This window comes from Prunus dulcis, unplaced genomic scaffold (assembly GCF_902201215.1).
Source record: "Prunus dulcis unplaced genomic scaffold, ALMONDv2, whole genome shotgun sequence".
Taxonomy (NCBI): Eukaryota; Viridiplantae; Streptophyta; class Magnoliopsida; order Rosales; family Rosaceae; genus Prunus; species Prunus dulcis.
In genome coordinates, this window is record NW_023010046.1 from 27,584 (window position 1) to 41,661 (window position 14,078).

At 36.1% G+C, this 14,078-nt stretch overlaps 1 protein-coding gene across 1 annotated transcript; it reads left to right on the plus strand.

The window, feature by feature from the left end:
• Positions 1-5,179: 5,179 nt before the first annotated feature.
• Positions 5,180-8,612, plus strand: LOC117612680 (auxin-induced protein IAA6-like). The gene is made up of 3 exons (XM_034341346.1): positions 5,180-5,709; positions 6,597-6,690; positions 8,168-8,612. Exons 1-3 carry the CDS (start codon positions 5,346-5,348, stop codon positions 8,280-8,282), a joined length of 573 nt encoding a protein of 190 aa, XP_034197237.1. The 5' UTR covers positions 5,180-5,345; the 3' UTR covers positions 8,283-8,612.
• Positions 8,613-14,078: the final 5,466 nt, after the last annotated feature.

The window sequence follows — 14,078 nt, forward strand, 5'->3', positions numbered from 1 at the left end:
TGGAGGAGTCAGAAATTTTTAGAGGGTTTTAAACTGTTGAAGACTGGCTCACCATAGGATGCGGGAGGAAGAAGAAACTAGCGACTGTAGCAAGGTGTTGCAGTGGAGGAGAAAAGTCGCAAGAAAGGAGCAACAACGTGCAAGCGACCGGTCAGTTTTAACAGAGAGCAGCGAAGTCGTGAATTTCTCTAAGCGACCGGTCGTTATCGGTCGGTCGCGTGAATAGTATTGAACGTGCTTTGGCGTTTTTGGCATGCTTGACTTGGTTTTCCTATTATTTTTGAGTTTTTTAGCTTAATTTAATAGGGTTTTAGTTTTCTATTCCTAGTTAACTTGTAGCAAAAGCGCTATGCATTATAAATAAGACTTTTAAGGGCTAGGTTAATGGCAAGAGAATTCAAGAGGGAATTCAAGGGCATCAAGGGTTTGAGCAAAGGGTGAGAGAAAAGCTAAGGGGGTTCTTGTGAGAGTTAAGGGGGTTCAAGTTGTAACCAAAATTGTTCTTACATACTAGTGAATTTTACGAGTGGATCACTAAGAGGACGTAGGCACGAAGCCGAACTTCTATAATTTTTTGTGTTCTTGTGTGTTTGTTTTCTCTTTTCGGTGTACGTGTGTTTTATTCTCAAAGGAGTTTGTGTGTGTCTCGTCGCATAGTCCATCAACGACAAGATCTTAAAGCGTTTCCGCACAACACCCAAGCCTTCATGTTTCAAACAACTCCTGATGCCACTGGAGAAAGTAAGCTTCTTGTATAGCTTTCGTATAACAATGGTATTTAATTACTTACAGCAGAATAAATATTATAAATAAATAACCCTAACACACTTTTTTTCTCCAGTCATCAGTCTCCCTTTTCTTTCCTAGCCATTTCATCTCTCCTCTCCTTCTCCTTTTCATCTTGTTCTCTCCTCTAATCTCCTTCTCTGTCTCGATTTGGAGATCTCATCGCCTCGCAACAGCGCCTCACCGCATCACCATTTGTTCGGTCAACACATGGTGGCCACCAGCAAAATGGTAGATTCAGACCTCTCCAAATGATTTTCCAGTGAGTGAAGGTGCAGTTGCACCTCCTTGCACCTCTGTGGCTCCGCCATTGACTAGAACATGATACGCTAACGAGTAAAAAGTCCACTCAGTGTATCCACAAAAAAACTATACCATCCTACATGAGAGGTTATACCAACCCTAATATATTGGTTCATATGTTTGGCTCTGACTACATGTTCCAAGAGAGGTTCACATAAGTTTTCCTTGTCGTCTAAGTCCTCAACATTTCATCCCATTTTTTGTTAAATCATTAAAAATAAAAATATGAACAAAAATTGAACAAAAAGAGAACAAAAACAAAAAAGAAAACCCTATCCCCACCAACAAACCTAGGCCTATTTGTGCCTCCCTTCTCCTCTGTTTTCTTCCCCTATAACCAGACCATTACTTTCCCCACCTGTTTCCTCCCTTCCATTGTCGCCGCCTCTCCTTTCTGACTCATGAGGCAAAAATTGAGGGGGGAGGAGAGGGGGGTGTTTAGGGTGAAATGTTGACGATTTAGACGGGGGACATTAACAAAAAAAAAAAAGAAGGTTCATATCCTTTATTTTCTTTATTAAAAAAATAGGATAAGGGGTTAATTGAAAGTTAGGTAATTAACCAGTCAAACCGAACTAAACTGTACCGCTCAACGGTGGATTAAATGGTCACAGTTTTGAGGTAAAATTGATCCAAACCAGACCACACCACTCCTCATTATTCTTGGCACGTGGCAGTGAGAATTACAATACAGTAAAAGATGACGTGTTTAAAATTGGTGATTAAATTTGCATACATATCATGTTTAATTAAAATGTCCCATACTGTCACATCACATGCAACGGGGATAACACTATTTTGCTATATCCAGCCAATAATGCAATGACACATGAAAGAATTATCCCGCATGTAATGACCCAAAACAAAAATTCATATTTAATTAGTAATTTATTTTGAGGAAAGACAATTTTGCCCTTGGAATATTTTATTAAGGAAAAGTTGACTTTTTGAACAAAAAGGAATTTGACAATTCCACTTAGGCCGTTGCGTAGAGCGCGACGAAACGAGTCCGTAGACACGGAGTGGGCTCGAATCGGAGCTGTAACGAAGAAAATGCTGTTAAAATACCATGAGGGGCAAAACGGTAATTTGAGAAAAAAAAAATCAGATTTTTATCCCTTCTCTCTCTCTTCTCCCTCAGTTTTCCTCTCTCTCTCTCTCTCCTCTCCCGCTGTTCGCTGCCGCCGCCTTCCAGGAACAGCCTTCGCCGCCACAGAGCTCTACCGGCCACGGGACCGGTCTTGTTCGAACCGCCACCGTCTCCACTTCCTTCTCCGACCATTCTCCGCCTGTGAAACAACCGGCGCTGGCCGGAAATAGCGGAAAAACAGACTGGTTTTGTCAAAATTTCAAACCGCTCGTTCTCCTTCAATTCTCCTCCAAATTTGTCGAGTAAGGTATGGATTTCTACCTATTTTCCATGCTCTAGCTGATGGTTGGATAGGTTTGCATCAATTTTGATCGTAGATAGCCCAGTTTTCAAATTGAAATTCGGTCGAGTTTCGGCCTCCATGTTCAGCCATTTCTGGTCAGTTTTTGGGATAGGTCCAAGAACAAAAGTGGTTCCAAATATGGTGTTATACCTAGGATAGGAGTTTGGAGCCGTGGTTTTGAGTTTTTCCGGCGATGCGTAATCGCTTTGGACACCCATTGCTGCCGGCGCGTGAGGCGGCGCGTGGGCGAGGGTAGTGCAGAGATACTGTGTCTTGATGCGATCCTTAGGTTGTCACGAGCGCGTAGGAATTCGCGGATCTCAATTTGGATACCGTTTGAGCCTCGAACGGATTTTCCATATTGTGCGATTTTCGGGTTCAATACTGTTGAGCCGTTGGATCGTACTCAATTTCAGATATGTTATTCTAGATAATTCCAGAATTGTGTAGGATTCGACGGATTGTGAATCGGAGTCCCGGATACTCCGAAATTGCGAACCCTAGGGCTAGGGTTTAGAAATTATGCGATTACACGATCGTGGTCAATCCGACCGTCCAATTCAGACCAGACTAGCAAGACATGGGTATTTAAATGTGAGGAACCCATAGGAATTCCCAGATTGGCAATTGGAGGTCGTGGACCCCACGAGGTTCCGTATTGACCAATATGACAGTTTATCATTTAGTGAAGTCTCAGGTCTTTTAAGACAGTTCTAAACATCTGAAATGCTTAAGTGGGCATAAGAATGACTTTAAAGTTAGTGCACGCACTTCTAGGAGCCGGGGTCAGGGTTTTAATTAAATACTTATACCGAGCAGTTTTATTAATTAAATATTCATGGTGGTTTAACCAGGCACCCGGGGCCACGCAGACCCGCAGGAGGGACCTTCAGGAGGTCTAGCTAGCTCGGACCAGGAGTGAGTGGACTTTTATTTTATAAGTGAATTTATGCAAATAAATTCCATTATTTGATCTTGAATAAGTTTTATTGATTGTGGTTTTCCTAGCATGTTTTGTTGAATTTAAATATCTTTATTTATATGTTGCCTAGTTAAAATGCTAAATGTTATGGGAAGTAGAGTTTGAAATTTATATCAGATAAAATGGAAGCAGAGTTCCAGATTTAACAAAAAAATTCAGTTATTTATCATATTTTTTAGAAATCTTATATTTTCTTAAACCACTGTGGGTACCCAATTACAGAAACAGTTGCCTTCAGTATATGTTGCCTTCGAATATGACGATGTCCACGGACATCCAGTTTGCTTTCAGTTTGTCAGTGCACTTGACATTTGCCTCACAAGTTTCTGGGACGCCTGAACCGTGAGAGACAGGAATGGGGATCAGGCTGACTACGGTCCCCTGAATCCTGCCAGTTTGCTGCTCGGGTTGACTTTGTGTCACCGAGACCTGCCAGGGGAATTGACGGAATTAAAAGGGTACACCTATGTGGTAGTTTTAAATTGATTACAGTGTTTTTATGCGAGTTTTATTGATCTTGGACATGATTTGCATATACGTATATAAATATGTGAATGCTTTGATTTTAGTTTGATTCAAATGAAGATTTAATATTCAGTTTTACATAACTGTTTTTACAGTGGGGGTTAGTATATCCATGTGTTATTTTCTATACCTTTATTTTTGTCCACTCACATTTTTTTTGAATGTTTTGCGCCCCCAGGCTATAGACGTGCACAGGTTATAGAAGCCTTGTTTTGTAAAAGGATTAACTCATCTGTAAACTATTAGTAATTGCTCTGATATGTTGCCCTAGATTGAGAACTGAACTGTTGGCATGTATATTTAAGTACTGGCAATTGGTTGTATAGATATACATGCTTGTTTTGACATGTGTAAATTTGGGATTGAACAAATTACAGGGGAGACTCTGCCGAATTTTTGGTAGGAGTCAAGGCTAAATTTAAAATAAGTTGTATTTAGAAAGGCAAATAAGTCAATTGTGCCCGACATTTGCCAAGTGACTCGAATTCCAAAGCGGAATTTGGATCGGATCCTTTCACCGCGGATCATTGCGCTCGTTGTATGAAAGTCTCTCTCCATGAATAGTCGCACATATACTCTCTTGCTAGCAAAACATTGGTTGTGACACCTTCGCAAATTGAAAGCCTCTTGGTTATTTTTATAATTACAGCTAGTATATATGTTTCACATATCCATTTACCATCATGCCATCATACGGATCAATGCATGCACAAGCAATTATATTCATACATGTACTAATACAAATAGGTACATAATTCTAGCCAGCAGCCATAATTATGTATGTAACATGTACCATGATTCACTAGTACTCATGCATACATATGCATGATGAATGGCATGAATAATGATCATATATGTTGCAAAACATACTCCCATGTTTCATGATACAGCCATATATCCCAGCCCCCTCTTTAAAATAAGACCCCAACAATCAGCCCGACCATAATCAAGGAAATCACATGACCTGTCCCAAGTCACAAGATCAAACGGTGAAGATCCGATCCCACCAAATCACCAAGCACCAACAGCCTCAGGATCTGTCCCATATCCACCTTCTGGTGCCGGCCTTTATTAGTGTTTGTAGGGAGCACATATCCCCCACTTCTGCCTCTCATGTGACCGACCAACTAAGCCCTAGTTGACCTGTCATTGCTCCCACCATGTCCTCTCTAAACTTCTCCATCCTAATATAAGAACTTGCTTTTAGTCACTTAAAACTGTACAGACAAAAAACCCCAATCTCCCACCAATCAACAGTTGATCAAGAAAAAAGCAAAGCAACACAAACAAAATTTCTCAGAACTATCAAAACCCAAATGGCCAAAGAAGGTTTAGGGCTTGAAATCACAGAGCTGAGGCTGGGGCTATCCAGTGGTCCAAGATTGGTGGACAAAAACGAGAAGAAAAGGGTTTTTTCACAGATTGCTGGCGGAGATGGACATAATAATAGCACATCCAGTGATGACGACCGGAAAAGCGAAACGAAGAACCAAGTTGTGGGGTGGCCTCCGGTGTGTTCTTACCGGAGGAAGATTAATAGCTTAAATGAGACGTCCAAAATGTACGTCAAGGTTAGCATGGATGGAGCTCCTTTTCTTCGTAAAATTGACTTGAGCATACACAACCAGTACGTAGATCTTGCTGTGGCATTGGAGAAGCTATTTGGTTGTTTTGGCATCGGTGAGTAGTAATATTCTGCACAATTGAATTTAAATTGGTCTTTACTGTTTAAAGTTTTAAATGTTAAGCTCTTATAGCATGAAACTAAACTTATACATATAGAAATTTTATGGGAAAACATTAGGGGGCGTTTGGTATTCTATTCATATAGGGAACTCAAAAACTTTGATTTTTTCTTAAAATAAGGAGTTCTTAAATCTATTTTTAAGATTCAAAAACTTGTTTGGTATGCAACTTGAAAACTGTTTTCAAATCTTAAAAATTTGAGAACTTGTGAGTTGTTAACAAAAACTGAAAAAACAGATATTTTTTGTTTTTAATAATTAGGGTGTTTTTTAGTTGTTCTTGAGTTTGAGTTTTTAAAAATATGGCTACCAAACATGTTTTCTTTGTTTTGGACTCAAATTCTGTCATGAGTTTAAAAGTTGGATTCAAATTGAATACCAAACATGCTCTAAGATATTTATATAAAGAAGATCAAAACACTCAGAAGTAACACTATTTTAATTTTTTTTTATACCACACTTTTGTATATATATAATTAGATATGTCAAATGAGTGGTGCTCTGAAAAAATAAACATGGTCAAAGAAGCTGATTTCTTCAATTTTAAGAAGAAAAAAAATATAGACAATACTTTCCTCCTTACCTTCTATTGTGGCTCAACCACAAAGTGACATGTGTCCTCTATTTTTTAATTGTAAAAAAAAATTCCGTTTTGACAATTCAAAAAAGAGGACACATGTCACTTTGTAATTGAGCCACAATAAAAGGTAAGGAGGAAAGTATTGTCCAAAAAATATTGCATGAACACATAAAGCATCACAAAATTCAAAAAGAAAAACAACTAAAGAAAATGGTATTAAAATTTTGTGTATGCGTTGACAGGCGAGGTGTTGAAGGATGCAGAGAACTGCGAATTTGCTCCTATTTATGAAGACAAAGATGGAGACTGGATGCTTGTGGGAGACGTCCCTTGGGAGTAAGTGTTTCAAACCAAGCTTCTTTACTACTTTTGATCCCAACTTGTGTGCACTAAAATTCTAGTTAGAAATATGGAAATGAATTCTTTATTAGTTTTGACATTGCTCAATTTTAAATTTTATATAAAACTCTAACTAACAAGCAGAGGTGTTAGATGGCCGAGATGCAAAAGTTCATATACAACCTTCGAGAAGAGAAAAATCTCTCCCTAACCCAATTGATACGAGTCAATTGATGACCTAATTGAGTCAAGTCTCCATGTTGACTAAGCGAAAGACTCTTAAAAAATTTATAAAGAGAGAGACTAAACACCTTTCATGCTAAATTAAGTAGTGCAAATGAGCTCAGTCAACTTGTTTAGAGCGAACTTCTTTGATCCAAGGTTCGAATCCCCCTCTCTATAATTTAGATTATATTAAAATAAATTATCGCTTGTATAAAATTAGGATTGATCTAGAAATGCATGCATCTGAATTTGCACATACGGTTCATCTGATAATAAGATCTTTAGTAATTGTATGACAAATCATCAATCAATTCTTAGAGGGTCAAAATTGGTTGCTAATTAGTCGTAAAGTGTAAAGGGTTAATTAACACAAGTCCACAAAGCCGGCACTAATTAGGCATGCATTCTATTAATTTTGTCGATTTGATAAAGATATAAGGGACATAGAATTATATTAGTGTCCTTCCATAGTTTCTCACATTATTCGAATATCTTACGTTGGACCCATAGTCATACTACCGACACAAGCATTTCATATAATGATGTCGGGGACAATTATACCAAAATGTCCTTTGACACCATAAGGCAGTGCATTATTTAGAGGAGAGAAAATAAAAGGTACTTTTATTTTACCACATTTCCAAAGTCAAAAAATTTTACCACATAAAATTTTACCACATACCAATTGGAGAAAATAAAAAGGAAAAAATAAAAAACAAATGAAGCATATGTAGTTTATATATAATTATATGATATGACTGTTCATGGTTTATCTTAAGACCTTGTACTTTTTCATGAATAAGTCATGGAAGTGTCCCTGCCACTCACATTTGGGTTTTGGATAGTGTCTTTGCTTTCTTTTGTACTCTTGTAAGGTACAGCATCTGCTCCAACAACAACAAAAAGTCGTGAAAGTGTTGATTGTTACTTAAATATAAATAAAAAATGATTTAGATCTCAACAGTTTCCTTAACTTTTAACACCTTTCATAAAATTAAGGCTCGTGATATTATAGGGTCACGCGGAACTCACATCATGATCATGAGAGTATGTAATATCATTCATTTTGTTTGTAGCATCATGATAATTCAGCATAGATACATATGTATTTACCTACAGCCTTGGATCTCTCCACCCATAACTAATCGATTTTGAATTAGAGGATCTTATTTGAATTATATCAAATTGGTGTAAACCAAAACAAAAAATTGAAGTAAATATTCCAATAACTTATATTTGTCATTTGCAGGATGTTTATTGAGTCATGCAAAAGGCTGAGGATCATGAAGAGATCGGATGCCAAGGGATTTGGACTGCAGCCCAAGGGCTTCCTCAAGGCAACTATGAAAGATGATCCTAAATAATCTCTTCCCAGAAGAAGTCGAAAATGGAGATCGATTTGACTGCATTTGATTTCCTCATCTCATGATATGTATGCTTTTTTTTTTTTTTCTTTCTTCATATAATCAGTAGTTAATTGCTGGCTTTAAGCAGAAAGCTCTTGTTTTAATTACAAACGTGAAACTTTGATGTTAAGATTGGTATAAGGCACTAGAAATTAAGGGGAGATCATTTTCCTCCACCTTCATCATTTCCTTCATATATGTGTTTAAAACGACAGTTCATTCCGCTGTATTTTTTTTACTAGTTTCTTGGTGCTTCAGTTTAATGATGAATTCTAGTTCTCGCTCAAATATGATAATGTTAAGCATACATAAACTTTTCTCTGTTCCTTCCTTTCAAGAATCCATATACAACCTCGGATACTAACCTGAGATACAACTATTCTGATAAATTGTTGACTATATAATCTTCCTCACTAGTCATGCATAAACCAGTGTGGCTGCTTGTAAGGGGACCTTGCTATATATATATACGTTAAGTTAGGTTCGCATCCATCAAGGAAAAGCCCAACTATTCTAACACAAGTAATTAACCGTCCAAGCTTAACAACATAGGAATCCACAACATCTATAGGACATAGAATCCACCTCCCATGTAGCAACGAGCACACAATTACCTTTCTTATTAATATATCACGAGTTTACCTATGAACAACACAGAACAGGCCCATATGCTAATGAATCGAGTCTAAAACCAAACATATCCCTTCTTTATTGTTGATCATTTAATTACTTTCATTAGTAATTAAACATGACTAGGGGGTGGCAATGAGTCGTATCGTTAGGTTCGAGTAGTTTTAGGTTATTAGGTCCAAAATAGGTAACCTGTTTAATAAATTATTGAACATGTCACATGTTTAACAGGTAACCTGTTTACACAAAACCTAATTAAAAACCTTTTTTAGTACAATCGATTGTCTAAATTACAGGAGAATGGGTTTCTCACACACACTATCACTACGGTGTTATAGGGGTTCGAACATGAAATTATTAGTCTGCAATTCAAGGCCATTTTCCACTGGACTAGACCTCGTTGGCTATTCAAAAACCAAAAAAAAAATTAAAAAGTTGGGTAGAATTTTCATTTGGGTGGGTTTAAATCCACTACCTTAGTAGGGTTCATGATGGAATAGAATAGAACATATCAATATATGCATGTCACATATTTATTAATAATAATAATAATAATTTAAAATTAAACAGTAAACGAGTTAAGTAGGTCATTTTGTGGGTTAGCGGGTTGACAGAAAACCCAATAGATTATTAAATATGTCATGATGGGTTTATTCGAATTTGACCTGAATTTAACCCGAATTTGACTCACAATTTTAATCGTGCGGATTAATCACCTAATTTTCTGTGCAGATTTCGAATCGTTTAACAGGTCATGTTGGAAATTGTCACCCTAGTAATGACCATATACCGCAGATTTTGACTACATTGTCTGTTAATCACAGCTCTGATGAGACTTGTGAAATTAAAAAGGGGTGGACCAAAGTGTCTGCTGCGGTAGGGTTATTCGTTTGAAAAGAAAGGCAAGGGAACAAGAAAAATGATGTAACTGCGCACTGCTGTTATATTATTCATTTGAAATTAAGGCTAAAGTAAATCACTTTTTACATGGTTTAGAGTGGCTGGTGGTTTTTGTAAAGGGCATTAAAGTAAATCCATTATCCCCAAAAGAGAGACTTTTTCAGCTTAATTTTAGAGCATTTTCATCTATTTGTCATGGCAAAAGGCAAGAGGAGGTAAGGGCTGTTAGTATTCATGTGAATAGTGCTTGCTCTTGCAATTTTTTTGTTGGTTTTCCACCCATTGCTATAGCAACACTAGGATAACCACCATTCACATGAGATATGAGGAGAAGAATTTGTATAGAATTTTGGTGTAAGAAGTGAAGAATATTGCTAGGTATTTATTATATATACAAAAATTCTAAAATTTTTGATATTTTTTCCTTCTATTTTTCCAATTTTTTTGTTATTTAAATTAGCCTATGATGTCAGCATTAGGCATGCTTGCCCAAACAAGTCTTGCGTTTACTGGGGGGCCTCTTGCCAGGGTTGGGGCTTCCCGCTGGAAGTGCTTTTAGAGGCTGAATAGAACTTGATCAACTTATCAAAGAAAATGAGGGTCTTGCCAAAAAAAAATAAAAGAAAATGAGGGTTCAAAGAGAAGCACCATTGTACTTAATCAAACAATGTGCTTAAGTTCGCAGGCGTGGGTAAAGCAAGTTGGCCAATAAATTAAAATCTATATTAAAGAGTAAAACATAATGAAACAATCCTTATTTTCCCTTTATAAAATAATAAAAATTATTTAAAATTACTTATAATTAGAAGTATTTAAGCTAGCTATGAACCAATTAACATTTGGTTTAGTTAGAGCATCTCCAAGGGAAGAGGCAAAAGAGTAGGTAAACCTCATTTGCCTTGTCACATCAGCATTTTCATACTCCAAGGGAATGAGTAAATGGGTAGGCAAAATATACTTACTCTCCCCAACAAGGCAATATTGCCTACTTCAAAGTAAAGAGATATATTAGACCCCACTTGCTTTTTATAATAAAACATCATCTCTGCTCTCTCACCTACTTTCTATAAAATATAATAGTAAATGTAAGAGATAAAAATATATAATATAATAATAGTTTGTAGACTTTCATTGCCTAGTCCCTTGAAGTGACCAACTTTTTTCATGAGACAAATGGGTAGGCAACATGCCACCTAGGTTGTTATAGTATAATTTTGCCTATTTCATTTGCTTCTTTCCTTAGAGATACTTTTAATGATAGTTGTTTTTCTTCGTTGAAAAAATCTTAAGTTGGACTCACACTAATGCGCTATATCATCAGGAATTTGAATTTAATACCGTACTTTAACGAAATCAACAAACTTGTCAGCTAAATCTAGGAGACATGCAAAACATCAAATTTTCTCATCTCTTGACTTTAAACTACAAAGAAAATTAACAAGTGGAGAACTTCAAGAGAAAAACGTCATGTTCTCATATTCTTTGCATGCATATACATTAATTGTGTGATTCTTAGGCACATGATTAGTGCATAGCATAATTCCAGGTACAGAATCTTTTTGGTCTCATCTGCATTCACACATGTCCCGATAGTTTGGTGCATATGTAGCATTTACTATTTATAATATAAATCCAACATTGAATCTTAATTTAGATATTATCATTCTAATCCATAGATATTATCAATGAGATCCATAACATTGTTTTGGGTCAAGTTGCCCCATATCTTAATTTATCTTCATTCGAAAAATTTAATCAACCCCCCATGGATGAATTTTTCTGACTTCCAACTCTACAAATCTGCCTTCCTCGAATTTAGCCTCAGATAACTCAAAACAAAGAGTATGATTTGGTACATTGCATGAGGTCCAATATTTATCGCATGTTTACTTATCAGTAATAGGTATGTCATTCATGCTCCTTCTTTCTCATGTGTTTACTAACATGGTTTTTAATAAAATGATTCTAATTCTTTACTTCTCATCCGTTTACTTACACATACGAAATAAAAAAATTATGAGAGTTCCGTGGTAAAATCTATAATCAAATACCCTCAAAATTATGAGAGTAGTTGATCCGATTCCAATTCCTTATTCCTAAATTCTTAATTTGTAAACTAATATCAATTCTAAATTCTGATCACCTCATTTCATTTCTTCTCACTGAGTTAGATTCCTTGAAGAACGTCGTATTGAGGTATCTTCTCGACCATCATATTGTAAATATCATCATTTTACAGGGGCTAAATTGTCATCTAATGGGGATGAAAGAATTTTGAACCACCCAACTTTGGATTCTTGAGAATGATAGGAAATTACCAATTCCTTGCAGAAGAATCTGTCTTATCAAAACTAAGAAGGTTCCAGTATTGGGTGAAACATATGAGATTGTTTTTGTTTTTGTTTTTGTTTTTTTCCAAATTAGAAAGGGGAAGGAGAGAAAACTCATACACACGAAATCACTTGGGAACACACTAAAAATATGGGCCAATTCAACTAATTAACACCTCACTGATGTTGAAACATATGAGATTAGTGCCCTTTTTCTTTGTCAACTTCCAAATGTATTTTATCTACACCAGTCTTTCTATTCACAGAAGGGTGTGTCAACATACTCTTTTATTATTTATTATAGAGATATTTATACCAACACTCTCTAAGATTTTTTGTGTTTTCACAAAATCCCTTGAAGTTTTAAAAATTACACGAACTCCCCCTTAATTAGGTCTTAAATTATTTTCACAAAATCCTTTTTCATTAATATCTATATATAGAATAGATAATACCTAATTTTCATGATGACAAGGCAGATATGTACATATACCAATTGATGTATGCCCTACCACATACGTGTTTGCCCCTTTGGCTAACCAAATAAAGAAGCTATCTAGCTGTTTCAAAGAAGCTCCATGTGAATGAGGTATTGCCATCATGGAGAGCATGAAAATCAAAATGTTCATAATAAGAAATAGGGGTCCACTAAGTGGTATATCTTGCTACATCTGCTGCCTACCTTCTACTTGGGGACATGAACTTTCGACTTTGCTGGCTCCATTTCAACAAAGACAATTCAATACAGATGGGTTTCTTTGGAAAATTCAAATTGGATAGACAAGTTGAGATGCCCCACTACAACGAGAGAACTTCTTTAGGCATGCACTTTCTTCGTTTTTCTCCCTTTCATCATTTGGTCGAATGCAATTGTATAGCATTCTGCATTATTTTTTCAACAAAAAAATTCTTGTAGCGGGTATGATACTCCATACAAGATTTAATGATTAAACTGTCAAATATCTTCAACATTAATTCATATTAGAAAACGAGATGCTCAGCAACAAATTATCAATCTAACAAAACAGATTTAATGAGATGTGAATATTGTAATACCATAATATATTGACTATATAATTAGAGTGATGCTATTTCCATTCCCGTCCTGTTTTTCTACTCACCTTATCTTCTCACCCACTATAATTTCTAAAATACTCTTTAATTATTTCATTCAAGCAAATTCTCTTTGCTAATTATTAGTAACAGTCCCGATCTCTTGGACCACAGGAGTCCAAGAGATTGTGGTCACCCACCGTTGGATATTAATCCAATGGTTCAAAATGATATATATAAATGCAATATGACATAAATGATTATTACCCGATTCAAGTCAACCGGTGAATTTACATCCAACGGTGAGTGACCATAAATCTCTTGGACTACAGGGGTCCAAGAGATCAGGACTGTTATTAGTAATTGCGATATGAAGATAATCAAATTGTGTTTGACGGACTCAATATATATTTTAGTCTAGTATTTTGATTTTATGGACCTTTAGTTTTTTTTTCTTTTTGTTAAATGATAAAATAAATATGTTACGTGAATTGAAGTTTTTTTCCTATGTTTATAGCAGTCCTGATCTCTTGGACCCCTGTAGTCCAAGAGATTTATGGTCACTCACCGTTGGATGTAAATTCAACGGTTGACTTGAATCGGGTAATAATCATTTATGTCATATTGCATTTATATATATATCATTTTGAACCATTGGATTAATATCCAACGGTGGGTGACCACAATCTCTTGGACTCCTGTGGTCCAAGAGATCGGAACTGATATTATATGTATGTATATATATTATATATATTATAAAATGCATATATACATATATATATATACAGTCCTGATCTCTTGGACCCATGTAGTCTAAGAGATTTATGGTCACTCACCGTTG

What these genes read in the sequence shown, in the direction of transcription:
- LOC117612680 (XM_034341346.1), top strand. Translation starts at nt 5,346, where the DNA reads ATGGCCAAAGAAGGTTTAGGGCTTGAAATCACAGAGCTGAGGCTGGGG. An exon ending in ATTTGGTTGTTTTGGCATCG is followed by an intron (nt 5,710 to 6,596) that starts GTGAGTAGTAAT and finishes ATGCGTTGACAG; the next exon opens with GCGAGGTGTTGAAGGATGCA. An exon ending in GTGGGAGACGTCCCTTGGGA is followed by an intron (nt 6,691 to 8,167) that starts GTAAGTGTTTCA and finishes TGTCATTTGCAG; the next exon opens with GATGTTTATTGAGTCATGCA.